This window comes from Rhinoderma darwinii, chromosome 1 (assembly GCF_050947455.1).
Source record: "Rhinoderma darwinii isolate aRhiDar2 chromosome 1, aRhiDar2.hap1, whole genome shotgun sequence".
Lineage (NCBI taxonomy): Eukaryota > Metazoa > Chordata > Amphibia > Anura > Rhinodermatidae > Rhinoderma > Rhinoderma darwinii.
Genome location: NC_134687.1, coordinates 567477195 through 567504880, shown reverse-complemented (window position 1 = coordinate 567504880; position 27686 = coordinate 567477195). Strand labels below are relative to the sequence as shown.

Sequence of the window (27686 nt, the reverse complement as noted above, 5' to 3'; positions counted from 1 at the left end):
TAAAGAGCAGTAATTCCTAAACCCTTCCTCAAATTAGGATGTGAATACCCTCAAATAAAGCGCAGAGTCTGAACGTTAAGCCCATATTGATTATATAACTGTATATTCAATATGTTTTGGTAAACCGCTAAAATGCGAAAACTTTTGTCAATGTCCAAATAATTCTTTAATGATTTTTAACAAAAGCACATTCTATGTATTTGATCTATTTTATGTTATAAGTTACAGCGTAAAGTACTTTTAAATATTCCAGCACGTATATGTAACTTACACATACACCAGTTTCATATAATTCCTAGCTCCAGAAAACCTTCCCTGTTAAATAACACCTTCCAACCAAATTGTAGCAATGAATTGTGTTCACTTGACCATTATAAGGACATATGTCAGTGGCTGCGAATAAAACCCCTCTGGGGAGGTGACCCGTGTACTGCACATTTTCCAGATGCTTTACTTCTAGATTATATAGTAATTTCTTCTTGATGGACTAGAAAGTACAGACACAAAGTCCTAGAAAGGTGATCTCGTAGAATGGACGTATGCACTTTGCTATGGAAACATTGTATAAGTGTGTATAACATTTAAAGATAAACTGTGTATTTTTCAGCATTAAGTGAAAGGGATCTGGCATGTACTTCAGATAGTTGCAGGGCACACGCAAGGTCCCTAAGGGTGTATCTGACACCTGCTCCCTCCCCATGCTATGTACGCTTTCATTCCTTTGATTAACAAGTTATTATTTCATTTTGTTTATGGATGAAAAGCTTATGGGCAAGGAGAGGGAGAATACTTAAAATTCATTCCATGGTCACACTGAATTGCAATAAGATGAGAATGAGCACTGAGAACAAGCGGAGACAGACTGTGAAATTGCATGTGATTGAAATGATACTTGGCTTCTCATTGGCTACAATACAGATTAAGTTATCTCCCAGCCTATGCTTTCTGTTTTGGATTTTTCTTTTTTTTATTAAACCAATACACATAGTCAAAAAACAAAGGTCATTTCCAATCTAAAGACAGTGCGGTTCCCCTGCAGGAGCTACTTAAAAGCACAATGTAAGAATTAACTTTGCTGTAATTCAAGACCTGGAAATGTGAACACTTCTAAGAAGCAATGCATGACTTAAGAATACTGAGAAAAATAAAATAAAAAGTACATGCCAAGGGCAAGCGGGCACAGCATGGGAGATTCAGATATTAAAGGTACAATAGAGGAGACAGGGCCCTTTGACAGCAGAAGTGCCATGCTATGCTGTTCGGATACTATATTCCTACATACGTTGAATATGTGTGATATACCATCTTCTAGACCATTTCTAAAAGCAATGCATAACTACTTATTCAGTAGGCATAACTAAAATTCATAGGTCCCCATAGCAAAGTCAGGGATAGACCCCTCGCCTTGTTGACCACGCCACAACAGAAAGCCATTATCTTGTTTTTCCCCACAAAAAGAAAGTATATACCTGCATCGTATCTGGCCCGTAGCAGCTGCTATGTCCATGCTCTAAGTACTCATGCAGATGACTGTATAACGAATTTGTGTAGTACACCTCCTTAGAGGGGTTGTCTCATAAAGATAACCCATTTTCAAAAATAATCAGCCGCGATGATCAATTGCTTTCGCTGGGGGAAGACACGGCCAGCAACGCATTTTGCTGCATGAGAAATGTAGCATTACATGTCGACCATTCAAATGAGTGGCTGTCCGTGTAATGCATCGGGTCCTCCGGAGCGGGTTGGTTTTATATTGTGGCTTTATATTCTGGCACAAATAGGGGGGGTTCTAAACGGATAGGCCCGGGGTTGTTTTGGTGAGACAAGATCTTTTAATAAGGCCACTATAGAATTCCATGGGTACATACTTTACCTCCATAAATTTCTGATTTTACATCAGAAACTAGTATACTTTTCTATGCCCTTTTCTCTTTGTTAGTAGTAATTTATATGAACATGAGTCCATTATATTAATACATTGGTCAGGTCTCTTATGTTACTACAGTTTATCTGAGGGCAGGGTGGGATTGTGGGGGAAACTGAGCTTGGGGAATTTTTTCTAAGATTTGATTGAGTTTCTTCGCGTAACAAGCTGTGTATTTCCTGGCAGGAGTCATAGGGAAAGCCTGAGTCCCGCTTCCCCCACCCACGCAGAGTGATTGACCGCTTTACCTGTATCCAAACTTATGGGGCGGGGGAATACTGGCAGGAATTGCACAGCTTTTTATATAGAAATTCTGAATCAAAGCATAAAACTAAATATCCTTGAGCTCAATATCTCCTCTGAATAGGAGACATGACAGATCAACTTAAAGTGCTTACAATAGTTGTTCAGAAAACATATCAAACAAGGGTGGATGGGGAGCAAAGGAATATGATAGGATCACAATCTAAGAATGCACAATCCACGACATAGTATGTCATTACATAACAATAGTGTTGGAACACACTAAAAAAATAAAAATAGCCGCTAATTGCAAGTGAAATTTAGTATATGTCAATAATGTCTACATTTTGTGTTTTAGTTGCCATCTAATAGAACGGGTCAAATTATTATGGACCCACAGCCCACTATAAATTGTTGTGTAATGCAAAATAAGGTCCTTACAATCACTACAAACATGCTGTAAACTGATTTGATTGCCATTCTGGAAAGACATTATATAAATAGTCAGGGCCTGCCTTAAGTTGGATGGTGCCCTGTGCGAAACTCTCTATTGCTGCCCTCCACAAACCAAAAATGTGTATGGACACGCACAGACTGGAACATATATACTGTACATATATAAAGGCAGATATTTAGACAAGCCGGCAAATATATATACACAAATTCTGGAATATATATATATATATATATATATATATATATATATATATATATATATAACACACATACACACACACATACACAGACACATACATACACACACATACATACACATACACATACACATACACACACACACACACACACATACATACACACACACACACACACACACACACACAAATACATAAAAGGCACATATATACAAGCACAAAGACACATTCACATTCAGACCCATAAATACCCACACAGGCACATATATATACCGTACAGAAAATTTTGTGGATTTCACATGCAGTCCTATGTAACTCCACAGATAACACAGTGATAACTCTCAGTACAGATAATGTAGTAATGTTACCTGCAGTCCTATATAACACCACAGATAACACACAGTATTAACTCTCTAAATACAGATAATGTACTAGATGTTACCTGAAGTCCTTTGTAACACCACAATTAACACACTCTGATAACTATACCCACACAGGTACATATTTTCACACACACAAACATATATGTATATATGTCATGTAATGCACCACCAAACTGGAGATACTTTAAAAAGATTTTCCATTAATTGCCATGAATTGGTTAAAGTTTTATAGATCGCCATATATGGGTGTTTCCATTAACACCTTCAGGACCCAGCCTGTTTTGGCCTTCAGGACACCGCCGATTTTTTCAAATCTGACATGTGTTACTTTATGTAGTAATAACTTCGGAATGCTTTTACCTATCCAAGCTATTCTGTGATTTTTTTCTCGTGACATGTTGTACTTTGTTAGTGAAAAAATGTGGTCAATAAATTTGGTATTAATTTCAGAAAAACACCAAAATTTAGAGAAAATTTGCAAAAATTTGAATTTTTCTAAATTTAAACAAATCTGCTTGTAAAACAGATAGTAATACCGCACAAAATAGTTACTAATTAACATTTCCCATATGTCTACTTTATGTTTGCATCGTTTTTTGAATGTACTTTTATTTTTCTAGGACGTTACAAGGCTTAGAACTTTAGCAGCAATTTCTCATATTTTAAAGAAAATTTCAAAAGGCAATTTTTTCAGGGACCAGTTCAGTTCTGAAGTGGCTTTGAGGGCCTTATATATTAGAAAATCCCCATAAATCACCCCATTTTGAAAACTGCACCCCTCAAGTTATTCGAATCAGCATTCACAAAGTATTTTAACCCTTTAGGCGTTTCACAGGAATTAAAGCAAAGTAGAGGTGAAATTGACAAATGTAATTTTTTTTTTGCCGAAATTCATTTGTAATAAATTTTGTTTTGTAACACAGAAGGTTTTACCAGAGAAATGCAACTCAATATTTTATCGCCCAGATTCTGCAGTTTTTAGAAATAGCCCACATGTGGCCCTAGTGCGCTAATGGACTGAAACACCGGCGTCAGAAGCAAAGAAGCACCTAGTGGATTTTGGGCCTCCTTTTTTTTTTAGAATATATTTTAGGCACCTTGTCAGGTTTGAAGAGATCTTATGGTGCCAAAACAGAGAAAACACCCCAAAAGTTAGCCCTTTTTTGGAAACCACACCTCTCAAGGAATTTATCTAAGGGTATAGTTAGCACTTTGACTACACAGGTTTTTCCACTAAATATATTGGAATTAGTCTGTAAAAATGAAAATATAATTTTTTTCTGAAAAAACAGACATTTTACAAGAAATATCGAAGAAAATGCACCCCAACATTTGTAAAGCAATGTCTCCCGATTACGGCAATACCCCACATGTGGTAATAAACTGCTGATTGGACCCACAGCAGGGCTCAGAAGGGAAGGATTGCCATTTGGATTTTGGAGCACAGATTTTGCTGGAATGGTTTTCGGTGCCATGCCGCATTTGCAGCGCCCAGGAGGGACCAAAACAGTGGAAACACCCCAAATGTGACCCAATTTTGGACACTACACCTCTCAAGGAATTTTCTAGGGGTATAGTTAGCATTTAGACCGCACAAGTTTTTTGCAGAATTTATTAGAATTCGGCCGTGAAAATTAATATCACAATTTTTTCCACTAATTTGTTGAATTTTCTCATTTTCACAAGGGACAAAGGAGACAAAAAAAACAATTTTTGTAAAGCAATTGTTCCCGAGTACGGAAATACCCCAAAATTTTCATTAGACATGAATTAACCCTTTCAGGACTGATCAATTTTTTGCTTTCTTATTTTCGTCTTTCACTCTCCGCCTTCCAAGAGCCATAACTTTTTATTTTTCCATCAGTAGAGTGGTGTGAGGGCTTATTTCTTGTGGGAGGAGCTGTAGTTTTTTATTGACACCATTTAAGGTACCATATAATGTATTGGGAAACAGAAAAAAAATTCTTTGCGGGCTGAAATTGGAAAAAAATTTGATTCAATTTTTTGGGGGTTTAGTTTTCACAGCTATCGCCGTGCGGTAAAAATGAAAACTTTACTTTATTCTGCGGCTCAATACAATTACGGTGATACCAAATTTATATTGTTTTTTTTTTAATATTATACTACTTTTCCAAAGAAAAATCAAATTTTTTTGGTACATAAAAAGTGATCAAAAAGTTGTATTAAATTTTTTTTGGGACCTAAGGTGACAAAAAAAAAAGCAATTTTGGCGGTTTCAATTATTTAAGTTTTTTACGGTGTTCACTGTGCGAGTTATATAATGGTATATTGTTATAGTTCGGCCTTTTACGGACGTAGTGATACCAATTTTGTTTATTTTTTTACATTACTTTAGAAGAAAAATAGGAAAAGGGTTTGTTTTTTTTAACTTCAAAACATTTTTTTTCTCACTACTAAAAACTTTAATTCTTCTACACATTTTATTAGTCCCCTTAGGAGACTTGAACCAGCGATCATTGGATCGCTGGTACACTATACTGCAGTACTAATGTAGTGCAGTATATCGTTATTTTTACAGGCTTCTGTAACAGCACGATCACTGTTCCTGTCCGTTAGATCTGGGTGTCAGCTGTAATACACAGCTGACACCCGCAGCGTATGGAGCGAACTCCGGACGTGAGCCCGCTCCATACATCAACCCCCGCACCATGACGTGCAATTAATGCATAGTGCGCAAAGGGATTAATGCACAGCGGATAGTTAAAAGTGAATATTGCAATTTTCCACTGATATACCAATTTAGTGCATAATATGTTGTGCCCAGTTTGTGCCACTGAAGACAAATACCTCATAAAACGTTAAGCGGGTTCTCCCGGTTATGGCGATACCATATATGTGGGTGCTAACTGCTATTTGGGCTACGCTGCAGGGCTCAGAAGGGAGGGAGCGCCATTTTGCTTTTGGAGTGCAGATTTTGCTTAGTAATAGTTCTGTTTGGGGTTTTACTGGTGTTTCAGTTTATAATATGGGGGCCTATGTAATCTGTGCAGAGAACATCAGGGCATAATAAGAGTGTATAATAATGCGGTAAATAAATAATAATTCATAGATATGTGGCCGGTGTCGCACTGATAAATGGCGCCCGATCTTATCCGCTTTTGAAACACACTGCACATTTTGCATCACCATATTCTGAGAGCCAGAACGTCTTTATTTTTTTACCACCGGAGCCGTGTGAAGGCTTATTTGTTGCGGAACAATCTGTAGTTTTCATTGGTACCATTTTTGGTTATATGTGATTTTTTTTTTTTGGTCACTTTTTATTCAATTTTTTTGCAAGCCGGGTGACCAAAAACAAGCAATTCTGTCAATGTGTTCTAGTTTATTTTTTTGCGGCGTTCACTGTGCGCTATAAATGACAATTTTACTTTATTTGCAGGTCTATACGATTACGGTGATACCATATGTATATAGGTTTCTTTGTTTTGCAGCGTTTGCGCAATAAAATCACTTTTTTATAAAATTTATTTTCTGTGTCACCATATTCTGAGAGCCATAACTTTATTTTATTTTTTAGTTAAAAAAAACTGTGTAAGGGCTTGTTTTTTGCGGGACGGGTTGTAGTTTTTATCGGTACTATTTTCGGGTGCATGCGACTTTTTGATCACTTTTTATTCTCTATTTTGGGAGGGGTGGTGACCAAAAAATAGCGATTCTGGTGTAGTTTTTTATTGATTTTGTTTGGGGTGTTCATCGTGCGGGAAAAATGACATTATAGTTTTATAGTTGGGGGCGTTACGAACGCGGTGATACCAGATATGTGTACTTTTTTTTAACGTGTTCATTTTTTTCCTATAATGAAAGTCGTCTTATAGGAATAATTGAATTTTTTGTTTATATAACTTAACTTTTATTTTTGCACTTTTTTTTAAAACATTTTTGTTACCTTTTTTTACTTGATTTTACTTGTCCCACTTGGGGACATTTAGACTTGCAGCTTTGATTGCTGCTAGAGTACATTACACTACCTATGTAGTGTAATGTATTCTAACTGTCATTGTGACGTCACAGTCACACTGACAGGAAGCCTAGGAGGACCGGTCGGAGGCTGCTCCTCCGAGGCTTCCATACATGGCAACTCGGAGGCCATTGTTTGGCCTCCGATTGCCACGACAAGCATCGGCAGCCCCCACAATCACTTAGTGGGGGCTGCCGATGTTCCTCAAACCCCTTAAATGCGGCGATCCCAATCGGTCGCCGCATTTATGGGGTTAATTGCCAAAATCAGCGGCGATGGTCCGCTGACTGGCAAGACTGGAGTGTCACCTGTTGGGGGCAGCTGACCTCCCGGTTCCCGGACACTGTCCGTTAAGACAGTGTGCGCCGGGAACCGCTCCGCAATTGTCCGTCCTGGTGCGGAAAGCAAACCCTCTTCAGGGCGTACAGCTGCGGCACAGCGCGGGAAGAGGTTAAGGGGCAGCAGAGTATATAAGGGGGCAGCAGAGTTTATAAATTATATAAGGGGCAGTAGAGTATATAAGGGTGCAGCACAGATATCTTCATTTTATCTGTTCTACTTTAATATTGAACACACTTACAAAGAGACAAACACATGCAAACACATATATAGAGAGACACACACATACTGAAACATATACATATACAATTACAGAGACACATATATACACATAGACACGTACCATCTCTCCTTGCTGATAGGCTCACAGGTTTCTTGCAGGGTGGGCTGTAGGTGGAGCATCCTCCTCTGCTCTTGCTCCTCGGCTCTTGTTTACCCCGTGTATAACTAAGAGCAGAAGCAGAGCCCAGTGGCACCCCCTACATGTTGGGAAGGTGCAGCGTCCTGTGCACTCGCACAGGTTGTGCACCCCTAAGGCCGTCCCTGTAAATAGTCATCAGGACAGATGGGTTTGACATTGAGGGACAATCTAAGTATTGTGTGGCGCCCTGCTGAAAAGGGGCCACGCCATTAGTGAATACCGTATCCATGTAGAGGTGTAACTGGTATGCAACAATGTTTAGGTAGGTGATACGTCTCAAAGTAACATTCACATGAATGCCAGGACCTAACATTGCCCATCGCATCACACTGCCTCCGTTGGCTTGTCGTCTTCCCATAGTGTAACCTGGTGCCATCTCTTCCCCAGGAAAGTGATGCACACGAGTCTAGCCATCCACATTATATAACATAAAAGACACACGGACTGATTTGCGGCTACGCAGCTACATGTGCAGCAAGCTGCAATGCACTGTTTGTTCTGACATCTTTCTATCATAGCCAGCAGTAAGTTTTTAGCAATTTGTGCTACAGTAGCCCTTCTGTGTGATCGAATCAGACAGACTAGCTTTCTCTCCCCATACACATCAATGATCCTTGGGCGCCCGTGATCCTGTTGGCGGTTTCTGACTTCTAATATATCCCACCCCTTGACAGACAATGCTGTAAGAAGATAATCAATGTTATTTACTTTGCTTGTCAGTGGTTTTAATAATAGTCTGGGTTCACAGTGTGTGTTTTTGCTGCCTTTTTTTGAATGCTGGAAAGAAAAACGCATGTGTTTTTAAATACACATGCATTTCTACAAAGAGTTTCATGGTTGTCCATGCTGTCGCTGCTGTGCACTCTAGACAAGTCCGATTTCCCCCTTTCAGTCTGACCACCTCCCCATTATGATGTTTCAGTGAGGGACATAGAAACTGCAGCTGCATCCCCCTTGTCCAGATCAATATATTTTTATTTTGTAAAAAAAAAAGTTTTATATGTGTTTACTTCCTACAGTCTTCTATTCAGCCACCAGATGTTCTTCTCAAAGTCACAATTCAATAATGGCACTCATGATGAAGGAACAATTCTACTGTTTCAGCAAGACAACCGTGTAGACTTCTCCTATAACTGCCATGTAGTAATCAATACCACATTCCCCTATCTGCCTTACCACCTGGCTGATAAAAAAAAGTGTTCTCCATCTACCTCTGATGATAACGCAATCATGGGCCAAAATATAGTCTGTACAACAACTCAAGATAATGTACGTATCTGCAATCATTCATCACACTAAAAGCTTTCAACATACCTTCTGGATAAATACTATGTCTCAGGAGATGTGACGTCTAATTCCGACCTTGGCAATGAATGAGTGAATGAACAATATTTGTAAGAATAAGCTTCTTACGTACTGGCCAGTTTTCAATATTCACTGATGCAATACTGCGAGGCCTCCAGCGACAATCTCCCGGGTTTTGGCACCAAAAACTGTTCACGCAATCATGGGCCAAAATATATTGGACTGAAATTTGTAATGGGTATGTCAACCGATACTTGCCCTCCAGTGATTTATCCAGTTTCCAAATCATAGGTGATCGATATATATACACTACTGTTCAAAAGTTTAGGGTTACTTAGAAATTTCCTTATTTTTGAAATAAAAGCACCGTTTTTTTTCAATGAAGATAACATTAAATCAGAAATATACTCTATACATTGTTAATGTGCTAAATGACTATTCTAGCTGCAAACGTCTGATTTTTAATTCAATATCTACATAGGTGTATAGAGGCCCATTTCCAGCAACCATCACTCCAGTGTTCTAATGGTACATTGTGTTTGCTAACTGTGTTAGAAGGCTAATGGATGATTAGAAAACACTTGTAAACCCTTGTGCAATTATGTTCGCACCGCTGTAAACAGTTTTGCTGTTTAGAGGAGCTATAAAACTGACCTTCCTTTTGAGCTAGTTGAGAATCTGGAGCATTACATTTGTGGGTTCGATTAAACTCTCAAAATGGCTAGAAAAAGAGAGCTTTCATGTGAAACTCGACAGACTATTATTGTTCTTAGAAATTAAGGCTATTCCATGCGAGAAATTGCCAAGAAACTGAAGATTTCCTACTCCCTTCAGAGGACTGCACAAACAGGCTCTAACCAGAGTAGAAAGAGAAGTGGGAGGCCCCGCTGCACAACTGAGCAACAAGACAAGTACATTAGAGTCTCTAGTTTGAGAAATAGACGCCTCACAGGTCCTCAACTGGCAGCTTCATTAAATAGTACCCGCAAAACGCCAGTGTCAACGTCTACAGTGAAGGGGCGACTCCGGGATGCTGGCCTTCAGGGCAGAGTGGCAAAGAAAAAGCAATATCTGAGACTGGCTAATAAAAGGAAAAGATTAATATGTGCAAAAGCACACAGACATTGGACAGAGGAAGATTGGAAAAAAGTGTTATGGACAGACGAATCGAAGTTTGAGGTGTTTGGATCACACAGAAGAACATTTGTGAGACACAGAACAACTGAAAAGATGCTGGAAGAGTGCCTGACGCCATCTGTCAAGCATGGTGGAGGTAATGTGATGGTCTGGGGTTGCTTTGGTGCTGGTAAAGTGGGAGATATGTACAAGGTAAAAGGGATTTTGAATAAGGAAGGCTATCACTCCATTTTGCAACGCCATGCCATACCCTGTGGATAGCGCTTGATTGGAGCCAATTTCATCCTACAACAGGACAATGACCCAAAGCACACCTCCAAATTATGCAAGAACTATTTAGGGAAGAAGCAGGCAGCTGGTATTCTATCTGTAATGGAGTGGACAGCGCAGTCACCAGATCTCAACCCCATAGAGCTGTTGTGGGAGCAGCTTGACCGTATGGTACACAAGAAGTGCCCATCAAGCCAATCCAACTTGTGGGAGGGCCTTCTGGAAGCATGGGGTGAAATTTCTCCCGATTACCTCAGCAAATTAACAGCTAGAATACCAAAGGACTGCAATGCTGTAATTGCTGCAAATGGAGCATTCTTTGACGAAAGCAAAGTTTGAAGGAGAAAATTATTATTTCAAATATAAATCATTATTTCTAACCTTGTCAATGTCTTGACTATATTTTCTAGTCATTTTGCAACTCATTTGATAAATATAAGTGTGAGTTTTCATGGAAAACACAAAATTGTCTAGGTGACCCCAAACTTTTGAACGGTAGTGTATCTCTGAGAGAAAAGATGACACAAGAGACCATGCTTGTATGCTCAAAATCCTTCTCTGATCTTTATTGATCCAAACAAGTATATATGTATGATGACAGAAAAGGTGTCGGCTTTGATTTCAGCCAATCATCTACAATATGATAATGACTCTGATTCAGCCAATGAGATTATTTCAATGCATTATAATGATTCTTCACTCTCCAAGGTCCCTACAAGTTAATGTGTCTCTACTTCTGATCTCACTAGAGAATGGAGACTGCAGATAAGATGGTACAACATTAAATCATTTAAACAAAGCCCTTCTTCAAGGCTCACCCCCTGCCTTATGGTAAACAATGTTATTCTCCCAAGGATGATTGATCTGCTCCTTACAAGAATAATAAAATCATTCAACATAGTATTGTTTCAAGGCAAATTCTGACTTGGATTAATATATTACTTTTTATTTATTAATCTCAAGATGGCTCCTTCAGGCCAAAAGATGGATTCCAATGATCCAAAATGGACGCCTACAATACAAGATGTAGTCCATGCAAAATGTCATCTTGTAAACATATTCTAATCACTTTCACAGATGACTACAGGGCTCATTCTACCACCCCAAGCCCTGTGGGTATTGGTTGTTAGTGCACCATATACATTGATATGCTCATAGATGCAGGGTGCGTATGAAGCGCCAGTGTTAATAAATTCCCCCCAAGGAGTTTGTTTCCATAATTACAATCTTACAGATGATGTAACTATAAGGCAGGACCCATCCACATGGAGTACTAACCAGTCATCATAATTTAACTGATGGGGGATTGTATGTTACACGCTAAACGTTTCCATTGAACTCCATTAACCGAACGGTGGCCAAAGGGGTGTCCTTTTGGACACTATTGGACTGGTATACAGTGTATACTTTTTATTTTAACGTATATAATATCATAGTAGACTACGCTACTCCATACAATAGATCCCGCACAAATTGTATACCACACAAATAATATGGGTGACATCCCACAGTATGTAACAGTCATCCGTTAAACATAAACATATACGTTATGAGCCTTTCAATAGCTTTTCATAATTTAAATGTTGAACGAATGGCATAATATCCTATGGGTGACGGATGCCTTATTTGTTTTGTTTTTTTCACGTTTGTACTTTTGGTTTTTGTTACACTTGCAATAAAAAACAAAGACAAGTGTCCCAAGCAGAAGCAGTTCATGTGCCTGAACTACAAATTCACAATAAACAGGCAGTGCCTGTGTTTCAAGCACTATGGGGGGAATTTATTAACTTTTCTGCACCAGTTTTCTGGTGTAAAAAAAAAAACGTCACAAATGGCTCAAAAGTGTAAAAAATTCTCTCAACACTTAAAAAACAGAGCTTTTACAGAAGAGGCAGAGCCATCCATGGCCTGACACATTCACTATAATATACGCCAGAAATTGGCATACTGTATAGCGGAAATCTACTCCAACTCTTGGCACACTAACAGCCAGAGATGCAACACATTTTTTAAGAGGCGTGCGCTTTTAACAAATTTGTTGCATGTTACTTCAGCTTGTTTCCTATTAAGACTAGTGTGTGAAATCTCAGTCTTAATAAATTCCCTCCTTTGGGTCTCGCTTTCTAGAACTTTCTATTACTTTCCAGTTTCTATATAGATCTCTCTCTCCACATATATATATATATATATATATATATATATATATATATATATATATATATATATATATATTCTTCACCTTTCACTACGCAAAGCTGGCTGTGAGCGGCTTGGCACAGACAGGCATGATACAGTGACGTCATCGCGCCTGTCTGCCTCGAGCCACACACTCAGGGCCTCCATCAGGAATTTCAGGGCCCCCTACAGCTAAATTTTCTGGGCCCCCCTACCGTGGCACCGCCTGTTAACGGTACTCCGTCCAGCACTATATCATGGTACCCAGGGCCGCCATCAGGGGGGTATTAGGGGTACTGATGTGAGAGGCCCGGCCAAACCTAATTGAAAGGGGGGCCCGGCAAAATGCCGCGACTTGCCTTTGGTAGAAAAAAAACAGGGGCCTGTTTTTTTCACCAAAAGAATGTCATGAGCTGCGGGCCCCCCTTTCAATTAGGTTTGGCCGGGCCTCTCACATCAGTACCCCTAATACCCCCCCTGATGGCCCTGGGTAGCATGGGGGTCGTAATGGGGGCCGTCAAACACCGCCGCCCGTGCGACCGATCGCGCGCACCCGAAAACTCCCGCGCATGCGCACCGGCGACCGCCTGGAACCGCGCACCGAATTTTGAGGCAGATTTTGACCTGCCCACACTATCTTGCCGCGTTTTTTGCCCGCGGCGATTGAGGACAGCAGACAAAAAACGCAGCGAAAAATGCATTTTCTGCCCCCCATTGATTTAGATGGGAGGTCAGAGGCAGAACCGCAGCAAGAAAGGACGTGCTGCTTTTTCTTTTTTCCGCGACTGGCTCCCATTGATTTCAGATTAAATCAATGGGAGGCGGTTTTGGAAGTTGTTTGGTGCTGATTCTGACGCAGTGTCCGAGTCAATATCAAGGCCCAAAAACTCTGTGAACTGGGCCTTATTGTTAGGGCTTATTCAGATGAACGTGTAATACATCCGTGCAACGCGCGTGATTTTCACGCGCCTCGCACGGACCTATGTTACTCTATGGGGCCGTGCGGACTGTCAGTGATTTTCATGCAGTGTGTGTCCGCTGCGTAAAACTCACGACATGTCAGATATTTGTGCATTGTTCGCGCATCACGCACCCATTGAAGTCAATGGGTGCGTGAAAATCACGCCCAGCACTTCCGCAGCAGTATAAACTATGAATGAAAACAGAAAAGCACCACGTGCTACAAACATACAAACAGAGTGTCATAATAATGGCGGCTGTGCGAAAATCACGCAGCCGCGCATCATACGCTGCTGCCACACGGAGCTGTTATGGACCTTTTGCATGCGCAAAACGCCACGTTTTTGCGCGCGCAAAAAGCACTCGCTCGTGTAAATCCGGCCTTAGGGTAGGAACACACTAGGCATGAACACTGCAGATTTTATGCAACACATAAAATGGCAAGTCGCGGCAGTTGCCGGGCCCCCCTTTCAATTAGGTTTGGCCGGGCCCCTCACACCAGTACCCCTAATACCCCCCTGATGGCGGCCCTGCACACACTTTACAGACCGGAGGACTACAGCGATCTCCTCCACTCATCGTGGAAACTGGGATATGGAAGTATTTTCTATTAGGCGCTCTGAAGGCAAATATACTGGGTGTAGGTCAGCTATGGGGGTATTATGCTGTGTGGGGGCATCTATAGGAACATTATACTGTGTAGGGGCATTTATAGGGCCATTATACTTTGTGGGGCAGATATAGGGGCATTATTCTGTATGGGGGATGCTATAGGGCATTATACGGAGTTGGGGCAGGTATGGAGGCATTATACAGCGTGGTAGCAGCTATGGGGCATTATACAGCATGGGGAAGTTATGGGGCATTATACGGTATTGGTGTGGGTGCAGTTATGGGGCATTATATTGTGTGGGGGCAGCTATGTGGGCATTATACTGTGTGAGGGGCATGATGGTGCATCATACTTTGTTGGGAGGCTCTATGGGGGGCATTATACGGTTTGAAGGCCGCTATGGGGACATTATACTGCGTGGATGTCACTATGGGGCATTAAACTGTGTGGGGGCAGCTATGGGGGCATTTATACTGTGTGGGGAGGCACTATAGGTGCATTATACAGTGTGGGGAGGCACTATTGGGGCATTATACTGTGTGGGGTCGCTATGGGGTCATTATACTGTGTGGAAGCCACTATGGGGTCATTATACTGTGTGGAAGCCACTATGGGAGCATCATGTGGTCACAAGATCACCGTAATGAATGATGAAATGATCTACACTGGCCTACTCTGACCAAAAACTATGGTGCCCTCTAGTGCATGCTCAGGCATACCCATTTAGTGATGCTAATCTACCCCTCTGGTTTCTGTATAAAGGCTTTCAGAGAGAGGTATGTTGTCACTCTGGCAGTGGATTGTAGATAACACTTTACGGCAGTCATGAAAAGGTTTTCTGAGATTATACACCCTACCCCTGGAACGCCCACCGATAGGCAGTACAAGGGGGCTGCAGAGCTTTCTGAAATGCCAGACCTCCTTCGCTACAGTACCATCATAGTGACACCTGTACCCGCTGCTGTGTCTGGTACTGCAGGTCGACCCCCTTCACTGCAATGAGTATTGGAGCAGCCACAGAGACTTTTACATTTCCCTGGCAGAAATATAGTATTTTATGTAATTGTTTTTTTTAAGCAATTCCTTGATGTGGTTTGGAGACATTGTTGAGTCGTCTCCAAATATAATATTATTATTATTCGCATGGAATCCCTGTCACATTGCAACAGTTGTAAATGGCATTTCCGGTTTCTTCTATAGCACCGTCTTATTCCACAGTGCTGTACACAGATTGTCTTCACTGTAAAATATCCCTGCAAACCTACAGTTTGTTTATATTGTTCCTGCTTGTAAAACAGCATTTTCAATAATAACTTTATACTATGATCTACTACCTTCAAAATATTTAAAAATATCAGTATTTCCCTTTAATGTTCTTGTAGAAGGGATCGTCATGAGCGGGGTGCAGCTTTAAATGAACTTTGCTTTCACCTTCTCAGCATAATCTTCATTTCTTCCAGCGATTGGGTGAATTGCCTGTGGAGTGTATTGGAGGAGACTGATGGGTTTTGTTTTCCCTGGCACAAGGCAGATGAGCCAGACTTGGTTGCACTGCTTCCCTGTTCCAGCTGTGCCACAATTCCTCATCACCTCCGTCATCTGGCTTCTCCTCTGAGGTGTCATTGCTGATTTACTCAGATGCTTTGACCTTCTAGCAGCCCCACAAACTGCTTGACCTGTAGCAGTTAGCTGTCAGCACAGGATGCTGGCAGTATTGTTCTGAACCTAACAATACTCTCAGGATTTCCTCTAAGCCTGGATGAATGTGCGAGGTGCTCGGAGCTGACTTGCTCTATGCTACTGCATGCATTCATGATCTCTGAAGTTGCTGGAGTGAATAGCTAAAGCCTGGTCAGCTGACAAACCCCTCTCCAATCAGATAAGCTGTGATGTAAGTGTTTAGCAGCTGCTAGGATGTGAATTAGCGTGGAGAAGTCTAAGGTACACTGTACTCTACAGCATGGCTATGCTCCAGCGCGAGACCTAAAGACCGAGCAATGGACGAATCCAGTATCCTTAGAAGGAGAGGACTCCAGGTAGGTGCCAGGGACGCTGCATTGTCTTCTGTCCCCAGACTTCCAAAGTTCAGGCTTCTTCCATTCACTGTGTTCCTAGCCGGCGGAACGAGAGATGGAATTTGTACTCCCGTAGGCTCAGGGATTGCAATGAACTGTGTGAATGTGCTGTGGGCTATGTATTCCTGTGTATTTTCCATCTCCTCTAATGTAGACTGTACAGATATAGATGCAATATATAGAATAGGCAGCTGACTGTTCTCCTAGAATAATGCTGAACTTCACGTATTGGTAGACATAAGTAATAAGCGTAGGGTGTGAATTATTGCCTACTGATCTCGTATGGATTCTCCTGTATGTTACGTGTGGTAGTCACAGACATTCACTCTTCTCTGCAGTAAGGAAATGTATACAAGTGCTCAGACAAGACTTTACAAACCGGTTCATTTATTAGAAGAAGGCTATGGAGGCTGCTCTATTGGTGACAACGTAAAGAATTGGGTGAATGGGCTATACAGAGCGTGAAACGCTGACCCTTCAGTGTAATGCCTTTATCTTGTAAAGTGGAGGCAAAACATTGCAGTGGCAGCAGGGGGTCTTAACTAGACCGGTAGATGCTAAAGAAACTAAGAAGATCCAGATTATTATATATCTTAAGGAAAACTCTGAAGGTGAAGGCTACTTGTACACGTGATGCCCTGCAGCATTCATGCGTGTAATTCAAGTCGCACCTAGTTGTATCCGGCGACTTATGAGTGTTTTTCTAAAAAAAAAATGTCCCCCTTTGTTTCATATTATAATGATTTTTCAGGATTGACTAAAAATGACAACAAATATTGACGTTACGTTATGGATAGGGGGGTCGTAGAATGTATTGTGACTTTATTTTCACGCAAACCCCTGCTAGCTGCGTCCATGTGTGACCAATAAGCCTTCATCTAGCCCCGATGAGTCGAGATGAGCAAATAGTTTTTTCCAAGTCAAGTTCCCAAATCCAGTTTGCTAATCGCCAGCTATGGCAATGCATTGTGCAAATTGATTTGCCAGGTTTCAAATTCGCTGTAAGTGAATAATCTATTAATCTAGGCTCCTATTATAATCTGCGGATTGACGGATTGGGCAAGACCGTTTACTTAAGGGTTAATCTTTTTATCTTTTATACTGTACTAACCAAATATGTCTTCGCCTAAACCTTTGTTAAACTCTAAAGATAGATGTGTTAGTTGCAAAGCTACAACTCCCAGCATGCCCCGACAGCTAGAGGTTGCAGTTTTGCAATAGCTGGGAAGTCTAAGATTGGGGACCACTGTCTTGTTCCCTTCAGCTAAGCAAAGTGAAAGATGTATTAACTGGTTAAAAGTTTGAATGGCCCTCCACAACACAATGGACGCATGTTCCTTCCAGTACATCAGTCTCCTATTGTATCCCACTTCCGAAAAAGAACACTTCTATCTCCGTCGCACGATGCACCAGTACAGCGCTCCCTGTAATAGGAGAGGGGGAAACAATATCACTTTGTTAGACAAAACAGTGGAATTTAGAATTTTCGATGTAGTGGGAAATTTTCATTCTGTTGTGACAACAATTTTCTGAAATGTTTTGATGTTGGCCCTGAAACAATGTGTCTGCCCGAGAGAACACTCGAATCTTTTACACAAGTGGGTGATGTCATGGAGTGACTGAATTCGCCGGCGAGCCAGATAGATTGTCAGCATATTTACACTTGGCCAGCAGTTTAGGTTCACATCAGTCTCTGCCTGCTCTGTGCGTGTGAAAAGCTTCACCGTGTCCTGTAGCTGCACGCAAAGCAATTCACGGCATGCATGAACAACTTGGAGAAGTGATATACGTATACAGTCATTTGAAAACTACTTTTTTTCTTATCCCAACTTAATTTTCAATGGTATCTTCTTTTTCCTCAATATGGTATATAGCTTTAAGAACAAAAAAAAAAACACCTCCACTCTGCTGCTTCCGATTATTAAAAAAATTCATAATAACAATTATGATAATATTAATAGGGATGACAATAGAGGGTTAAGAGACACCGAGGCAATTTTTTCATTGATTTTTTTTTTTACAAATATGCGCCATCGATCCATAAAAAAAAGTCTGAAAATATGGGTCATCCGGGCATCTTATCTTCTGGGGTTATTGGTGCCTGTGTGTAAACACGCTAGAACCATAGTGATACAAGATTTTTTTATAATTTTATCGTTACATATGCCTGTGGCTTTGTTAAAGTATTGGAAATAATTTGTTTTTATATATCATTTCCATTGAAAGTCTTTTTGGAATCCAACATATTGGTTTATATTCCTAGAAGTGAACATAAAATTTTGGCATTTATGCCTCATTGACAACTGTATAACAGATCCATCTTATACAGGTGAGTAAAGCAGTGCCCATAGAGATCAGTGGGCCCGTTCTGTCCCTCATCGTGTTTTAGTATTCATACGAAGGAACACTGGGGTTTTTTCCTCAAGAATTCATAAGGAAGAAAATGGTGGCATGCTCCATCACATGCTGTATTTGAGGGGGTATTCTCGATTAGAAACGCTTCTAGGGGAGCATATGACGGCTCATGGAGGCACCATACGGCAGTACACCCGCAGAGTGCTTATGGGTCCGTAACACTGAAATGTAGGGACTCTGCGGTGTGTGTAAGGCCTTAATCATTCTCCTAAGGGATTATATATGTGACCTTTTATATGTGGAATGCATTCATGGGAAACCATATATGTATCTCATCCATATGGACAATAGTGCGTAAAACGTGTGTTCACTGAGATCAGCGCTTAGGAGCGAAATGTTAACATTGATTCTTTTGAGCACAAGAAGGGAGATGTATTATTACTAGCCTAAAACTAGAACAGGCAGGCAGAAGATGCGCCAAATTTTCACAGTGATGCACGCTGTGTGATAAATTATTTTTGGTTGGCTTACCAATATTTGCACCTAAATTTTTTACACAATTTGGCTCATTTTAACTCTAAGCTATGCCTTCTTTCTAGAGACTTTTCAAAATTGTCTAGTGTGGTACAAAAGTGTTTAAAACTATATATATATATATATATATATATATATATATATATATATATACATATGTGTATATATATATATATATATATATATATATATATATATATATATCTGGCGCAAGGCATGTACGACCGCTTTTGGGCTCAAATTGAACCAGAATTCTAGCACATTTAGCTTAGTAAATTTCCCTCTATTTATTAAAGTAAAGATTAGAATTCACCATATCAAATAATAAAAACTTATATTTCTTAAAAAATACTGGATAATAAAACCTTGGATAATTCCGATTTTTAGCCTTCGTTTAATAGTTTTACATCTTCAATTTCAACTCAACAAAATGTTGACATATCGAGGGGGGGTGGAAATAGAGCAGTTTTGTGTCCGTAAGATCATTTAAAGTTTGTGTGCTGATATTGAGGCATTGATGCCGCTCTGATGGTGAGGACAGGGGTCAAATTATGGGCAGTAGCAAAAAGCAAGATACATAATGGTGCAATGAAAAAGTGGACTAGAGATTGGAAAACGTAATACAAATATATTTTCAGTAACACTGTTAGCCACCAGGTGGCGATGATTAGAAACCTTCCGTTTAATAATGTATTCTATTTTTTATTTGCAGTATTAAACCTTTTATACATTCTATATGAATACAGCAATATATATCCTGCATTAATATGTATGTATATACCCCAGGGGGTTAAATTGTGCTCAAGGAGACTCAGGGTCTATCTGTAAAATGTGCTTAATATCACCCATATTACTATTCCGTTTTTCCAAAATGTACCCTCCATTTGTTTTTTGCTGTTTGTAAGTCTGTATCTAGTATTCCTGTGAAAATGTATAGAAATGCATGTACAAATGGATTATTATGTAAAAGGATTCTGTACGAATTTGAAGTTTGGTTTGGAAATCTGCGTAGATGTAGAAGGTTTCACACTTGTAATGTAGTCTGTGTTAAAAATGTCTTTAAGTGCAGCTATAGAACGTAGGTGTAAGGAAGAAGCAGTAAAAAAACGAGCTCCATAGAAATCAATGAACACAGGCTTGTCCCTGCTGTCCCTGTTCTGCTCACACTTTCTAACCGCTTTTTAAGGCTATGTAAACCTTTGAACACATTTTTTTTTTCAAATAAAACAATGTATTAAAACAATGTATTAAGCAACTTTGTAATTGTTTTTTATAATTTTTTTTTTTACTTTTTCAGATGCAACTTCTATGTATCCTGAATAAATAGAAGCTGTATCTTGCGCTCAAACCTGAATCTGATCTAGCTGTTATCGATCACATCTAAGTTCATAACTTAGATGTGATTTGATAACTGGTGGATACGACCCGCTTTAACCGAAGCAGTCCGTCCTGCTGACCTGAACCAATATGGCTGCAATTTAATATATGACCATTCTGGTTTAGACAAAAATGCTCTGGCAGCCATGACCGCGTCTGCCTGAGTGTCTCTCAGAAGAAGCAGCGCAATTTTTTTCTCTCTGTATACAGTACATATTGTAATATATACAAAAGCAAATAAAATAAACGAGGGGAGCTGTTGAGATGGAGAACCCCTTTAACTGCTCGACGACGCATGACGTGTATGCTTGACTTGAACAGTGGGACGCTCTGCGTCATGACGAGCTTGCTTGTCCTGCTGATTGCACGGGCACAGCAAATGTGCCCATCCGATCAGGAGCAGGACAACAGGCTAACGGCGGAGATCAGAGAAACCTCTGATCTCCGCCATTAACCCCTTGATTGCCACGATCAGAGCTGATCACTGCATTCAAAGGGAAAGCGTGAGGGGGGCCCCACTTTGATCGAGTCACAGGTATTCCAGTTAGAACAAGTTACCCCCTATACGTGGGATAGTGGGTAACATGCTAATCGGTGGGTGTCCGACAGCTGGGACCCCCACCAGTCACGAGAATGGGGTCCTGTACCCCCTGTTTGAACGGAGCGGCAGGTCGCTCATGCGCACTGCTGCTCCATTCCTTCTCTATGGGAGCGCCGCAGATAGCTGAGTGCAGTGTTCTAACCAAGAATACTGTTTAAAATAAAATAAAAAATCTGTAAGAAAATACGCACCCATGCAAATATTTTACAACTAACAAACGTTATTAAATAGAAGTCCCAAAAACCTTAAATATACTCATATTTCTTATTGCCACAACAAAACAATGCATGCTGCAAAAAAAACAAAAAAAAAACTGCAGCGGTGCTGCTTTTTTTCCTGTATTTTTGCCAAAGTAAAAATTTGTATAAATGAAACGATAATGTCAATGTGCCAAGAAATAGCATCTACATAATATACAACCCGTCCCGCAATAAACAATGTCTCATACAGGTAGGTCAAACAAAAAAATCTAAAAGTTATGACCACCAGGATGGAAAGAGGAAAAATAAAGAAATTGTTCTGGTCCTCAAGGCCAAAATTGTCTGGGTCTTTAAGGGGTTAAAATTACTGTGTGTTATATACTGAATATGTCCATGTGAGATAATGGTTGAGTGTTTTAGGTTTCTCCAATCCTCGCATTAAAATAATAGTAATAACCACAATGCGTGTACACCGCCAATACGTTTTGGACAGGGATAGGGGCAAGGGAAAGAGGAAATCCATAAAATGTGCGACATTACATCATTCAACAGCGCCCGAACCAATTACATTGCATAGCGTTTTGGCCTATAGTTATTTCTGGGTTGTGTATAAACCTGTGATAATTATTCTGATTATAGTAAGTTATCTTATGTATAGGTGTTGGAGACTTTTAGATTTGTATTTATTTGGTCACATGTCCATAAAGGGTGAAATTTATTGGATGGGGAAAATTCCGGCTTTGGGCACTTATTTTAATCAAACTCAAAGGTTATATTTTATTGATTTCCCTAACCATTTCCCCTCTCCCTTATCCATGGTCCATTTTCCCCTTGCCCCCTATCTATGTATCGTTCAACCCCAGATAGAACTTGGATATGGGAAGTCTCTGAGTCTAGTGTGTGGTTATTAATCTTCTAGTAGAGGTCGCTTTGCAGCATTTCATACGTCTGTTCTAACTGGTGGCCAGTTCGAGCTCGTAGATTTAACATCGTTTTACTTCAGGTGTCCTACTTTTCACACATGCAACATTTTTCAGAAAGCTCAGTGTAAAGTAATTGTAAAGCATTATGGATTTCTAAATTGCACTCTAGATGTTTTTCATACTTAGTTTTCCGTATTCTAAACCTGTAAGATGGGAGGTTGTTCTTGTACACCGCTACGAAGACCTGTGTGTTCTCATTAGAATAATGCAATAGTGGAAATGACTGTATGTGTATGTATATATGTATATATATATATTATTATTATTACTACTTACACAGTAGGGCATGTCATATATGTTGCAAAGAACAGATGCCTTTCTTTGGGAATATAAAATATTGCTTAAATATGTACTGTATAACCAGGCTAAAATTTGGCTCCAGTAGAGGTCTATGTGGCCATGATATATCACCATACCGTTTTATACAGAGGCATGAACAGATTTTTCTCATACGGAGGCATGCAGAGGTTTTTCTGGTGGCATTCTTTATTGGAGGTGGTATTACGGAGGTATTCTTCCCTAGAAGCGTTGTTTCTAGAGTAGAATATCTCCTCAATACAGCACAGTACACCATAGGGTGACAAAGGAGTGCCCACATCACCGTAGTACAGAGCCATAAGGACTCAGGGTGCCACCATACAGGCTTTTTGGTGTAAATTGCTACTCGGTTTTGAAACCAACACAGGAGCAAATAAAATAAAAAAAGTATAATTTCTTCCTACTTTTTTTTTTATTCGTTTGGATCCACGCTTGGGCTTGGCTATAAAAACTGTGCCAAATACTGCATCAAAGACTGCATGTGTAAACTTAGCCTTAGGCCTTATTCAGACGAACGGGAAATAAGTCCGTGCAATACGCGTGATTTTCATGCATGTTGCACGGACCTATATTAGTCTATGGGGACGTACAGACATGTCCGTGATTTTTACTCAGCGTGAGTCCGCTGAAAAAAAGTCACGACATGTCCGTTCTTCGTGCATCACACACCCATTGAAGTCAATAGGTGCGTGAAAACCAGGCATGTCGCACGGAAGCACTTCCGTGCGAACAGCGTGATTCGCGCAACAGCTGTCAAAAGGATGAATGAAAACCGAAAAGCACCACGTGCTTTTCTGTTTGCAAACTTCCAAGCGGAGTGTCATAATGGCGGCTGCGCAAAAAGCACGCAGCCGCGCATTATATGCTGAGGCCACACAGAGCCGTTAAGTGCCTTTTGCGCAGGGAAAACGCCACGTTTGTAGGAGGAATGACTGGCAGTAAGCACTCATGCTGCAGCTTTAGAAGTGGATGTTTCTTTCTTATCTCCTGCGCTTTATTGGACATGACATGAAGTGAAGAATACTCCGAAGGATTCATCATGCCTCTCCTTCTACCACACTAAGTAATCCATTAACTTCCACCACTAATATGGCGTCTTCACTTGATATATAATTATCATTCCTTCACAAAGCTGGATGGGATGAAGTAATAGCTTTAGCAGGATTCATTTTCTGGTCCTTGCCTCTCTTGCTAATGGTTGTAGAAATTTGTGTGCTTAAAGAAAACTTCTAATAGAATAGTTAAAGTATATATATATATATATTTCTATGTTGAAAAATCAGGACATCCAATAGACCACAATATTTGGTTAGAGATGCAATCTACAATAGGACCTGTCCGCTTTCATGACATGTCTATTTTAGTAAATACCTGTATGTCATATAAAATACAAATTCTGGATTATCTTTTCTTAGAACTCTGCGTTGTGCCAATCCTCCGTTATTCCTCCTGGTAAATGTATGGATACTATTCCCCTTGTCAATTGGGTGTGTCAGGACACATATTGCCAGCACTGATTGGACAATGTTAGAGTATGTAGTGGCATTTCCCCATTGACAGAGCACATTAATATCATAGCGGGGGTTTGCCTGCTCAGGAAGCCCCTCTATTAGCCAGAGTTGATGGATGCTGGAGGACCTGGCCACGTGACATTTTACTTTGTAGTCATTTTTGTGGTCTGTTTCAATGTACATCTTAAAATATTTTCCTCACATGTATCAGGCGGTCAGGGAAACTAACACAATTGACCCAATTGTATTTTTCCCACTTTTTTTCTCTAATTTGGTAATGTCCTTTAGAAATTTTGCTACCAAAAAAGCTTTGACACGTGCCCTGACATCTTGTCCATATTTATTGTTCCTGGACCTCTAATACAGAAATTCTAGATGCCTACTTTTTTGAGATCTATATTGTATTCAAACTTCCAAGGGTTCTCTTTGGTATTTACGTATGCTCTTAATCTCTCTTAATCCCAATCGATTTACAGGTTAGAGCATTTTCCTCCTCATTCTTCTACAGTTTAATTTTCTACATTTGGGAAAATGACACACAAATGGAATAATTACCATCTCTTATCTTGACATTTATTGACTTCACAGAGGGGTTTCTTTAAGATAAGAGGTGACAGAAACAGCTTTAACGTTGGCTTTATCAGGCATTTGGTATATATTGTATATGCGACTGGTACTGTCAATCACAGCAACAAATGTTGAATAATAATTTATTGACATCTCCCAGCCATAGCACATCAGTATGTAGAGCAGAGCTGAGCATAGACTCCGATGGCCCTTCAGTCTAGACTAGGGTTCTAAATTGGAGAACCTTTAGATAAGGTCGGGGGGGGGGAGTAACTTAAATTAATAGGGCCCCAGACCAAAATGAGATGGGCCGCAACCACCTAATGACAAGAAACTAAAAGCAGCATAAGTGTCAATAATTGCAGGATGGCTAATATTGCTATATATCAGAGGACCTATTTAGTAGTGCTAGATAGCCGAAAAGGAACAATGTTCTTGCACCTGAGTGGGCCCCTTCAATCTCTGGGCACCATAGCAGCTTCTACGGCTATAGTTCCACATAAGGATTAGTTTATTATTATTAAACATCTGCTGCCATTAGAGGGTGATGTGCTTTGTATTCCAGCTGCTAAAATACCTGAAGATCAAATAATTCTAGATGCTGTAGAAAAGCTTCTTCACAGAAGGTCGGCTAAACATAGGACAGCCCGGGGAGCAGGGATAGGTTACTACGGGAGCGCCAGGGGAGGTAATTATAGCCTTTTTTTTTTCCTTACCATTTTAAAGCGTAGAAGTGATTATTTTTTTTCTTTTAGTTGCACATTTTTGCTGCGGAAATGCAGCTATTCCGCAGCAATAAAATGCAACATTTGCCCTTTGTTGAAGATTTTTACTTTCTCATTGAACTCAATAAGGGGATTTGTTAAATCTCATCCACTTTTCTACTCCTGTAATACGCTGAAAATTTTCCGCCAGCAAATCCGGACAAAAATCTGCAGCAATTATGCTACATGTGAACATAGCCTTAAGGTTGTCTACTACTAAATACCCTTTTACACGGACCGATGAATGAGTGCTTGTACGAAAGCTTGTTCCCGATCATCGGTCCATGTAAAAATGGCAGCGATTAGCCGACAAACGCTTGTTCGGCGGCTAAACGCATCTTCTATACCGCTATAAAAAAAGGTTGTTTTTTGGCAGCACACCTGCTGGTGTTAACTGTGGATGTGCTACCACCAATATGCAAACTATATGGGGATGAACGAATGTATTAGCGTCTGTCCCCATACTCCATGGAAATTAAGCAAACTAGTGCCGATCGACATGCTGTTATTGTCGAACAACTTTAGTCCTGGGCAAAAAATTGGCCTTTGTAATACCACCCTAACATTAATAGCATATCCATTTTTTTATACCCTAAATGTCTGGTCAGTGTGGATATGACCACTAGGACCTTCACTGATGCTGAGAAAGTTGGTGCGTGCGTGCGTGCGTGTGTGTGTGTGTGTGTCCTGGAGTGTTTCAATGACAAAAGCCGATGCATGGTAGAGTGGTCCCAAATCAGGCAAGTAGTTCTTGCTTGATGTCCAGATGATGTGCATTGAGACTTCTGAATAGATAGTATTGTTGCAAAGGGTGTAAGATGTAAGAAAAACTGCAGGAGAGTTAGCGTATGTTCACACCTAGTGAGCAAAAACTTTTGAAAATACGGAGCTGTTTTCGGGCGAAAACAGCTCCTGATTTTCAGACGTTTTTTTAACAACTCGCGTTTTTTACGGCCGTTTTTGGAGCTGTTTTTCAATGGAGTCAATGAAAAACACCTCCAAAAACGTCCCAAGAAGTGTCCTGCACTTCTTTTGACGAGCCGTCCTTTTATGCGCTGTATTTTAACAGCGACGCGTAAAATAAAGACTCGTTGGAACAGAACATCGTAATTCCTATTGAAAGCAATGGGCAGATGTTTGTAGGCGTATTAGGGGCATTTTTTCAGGCGTAATTCGAGGTGTAAAACGCCCAAATTACATCTGAAACCACTGCTGTGAACATACCCTTATCCTTCTATTTGGTGCCTTACCAACCCTAAACACGGACAGTACCATGCTTCGTGATAGTGAAAGAAACCCAAGGTCTTTCTAAATGTTGAAGATTTGTAGTTGTATAGCTATAGGACTTACTTGTTTTTGTTTGGGCCCATTCAGTAAGATAAAACACAAAAAAATGATTGCTTAAGCTTGGAGTTGTTTGACGCTATAATATAACACCTATACTGTACATTTGCAAGCCTCCAATTTCATGCGGAGGCTTGGGCCTCATCCTCACTTCAGTTTTTTCCGTCAGGTGCTATCCGTTGTTTTAACTGATGGCACACTGACATATTCATTTCAATTGTGCCATGCACGCTTCCGTTGTTTTAACGGAACCATGTGGCTGTTACGTCAAAAAGTGGACAGGTCCTACTCCTGTCCGTTTTTGACGAACTGTGTCTGCCATTTCATTGATTTGGTCCGTGAAACAACGGACTGCACACGGAAGTCATCTGTGTGCGGTCCGTGTCTCATGGATCTGTGACTAACGGCTGGACAACAGCCAACGGAAGTGTGCACGAGGCTACAGAGATTTTTGTTTTTTTCTCCCGGATTCACACGAAACCTTCAGATGCTGTATAAAAGATGTTCTCCTCCTGAAACAGTTACTTTAATGCAGAGTTGTAGAGACTCTGTGTTCCAATGTTCAGCCGTGTGCATAAGCCATTAAATAGTAGGGAGAGGGAAGCAAGGCATATTTAGGCTAAGGGCTGGAGGACAGAAAGTTGAATAAAGTATA

At 40.3% G+C, this 27686-nt stretch overlaps 1 protein-coding gene across 5 annotated transcripts in view; it reads left to right on the top strand.

Annotated features, from left to right (window-relative positions):
* Positions 1–27686, top strand: part of MAST4 (microtubule associated serine/threonine kinase family member 4) — a 554832-nt gene that overhangs the window by 262861 nt on the left and 264285 nt on the right. Inside the window, exon 1 of one of the 5 annotated variants that reach the window (XM_075838930.1) lies at positions 16094–16438. The exons of the other annotated variants lie outside the window; for them this stretch is intronic. Within the exon in view, the coding sequence (XP_075695045.1) occupies positions 16400–16438 (39 nt within the window). The 5' untranslated portion in view covers positions 16094–16399. Of the gene's footprint in view, positions 1–16093; positions 16439–27686 lie in introns of those variants that run through there. 5 annotated transcript variants of the gene reach the window in all.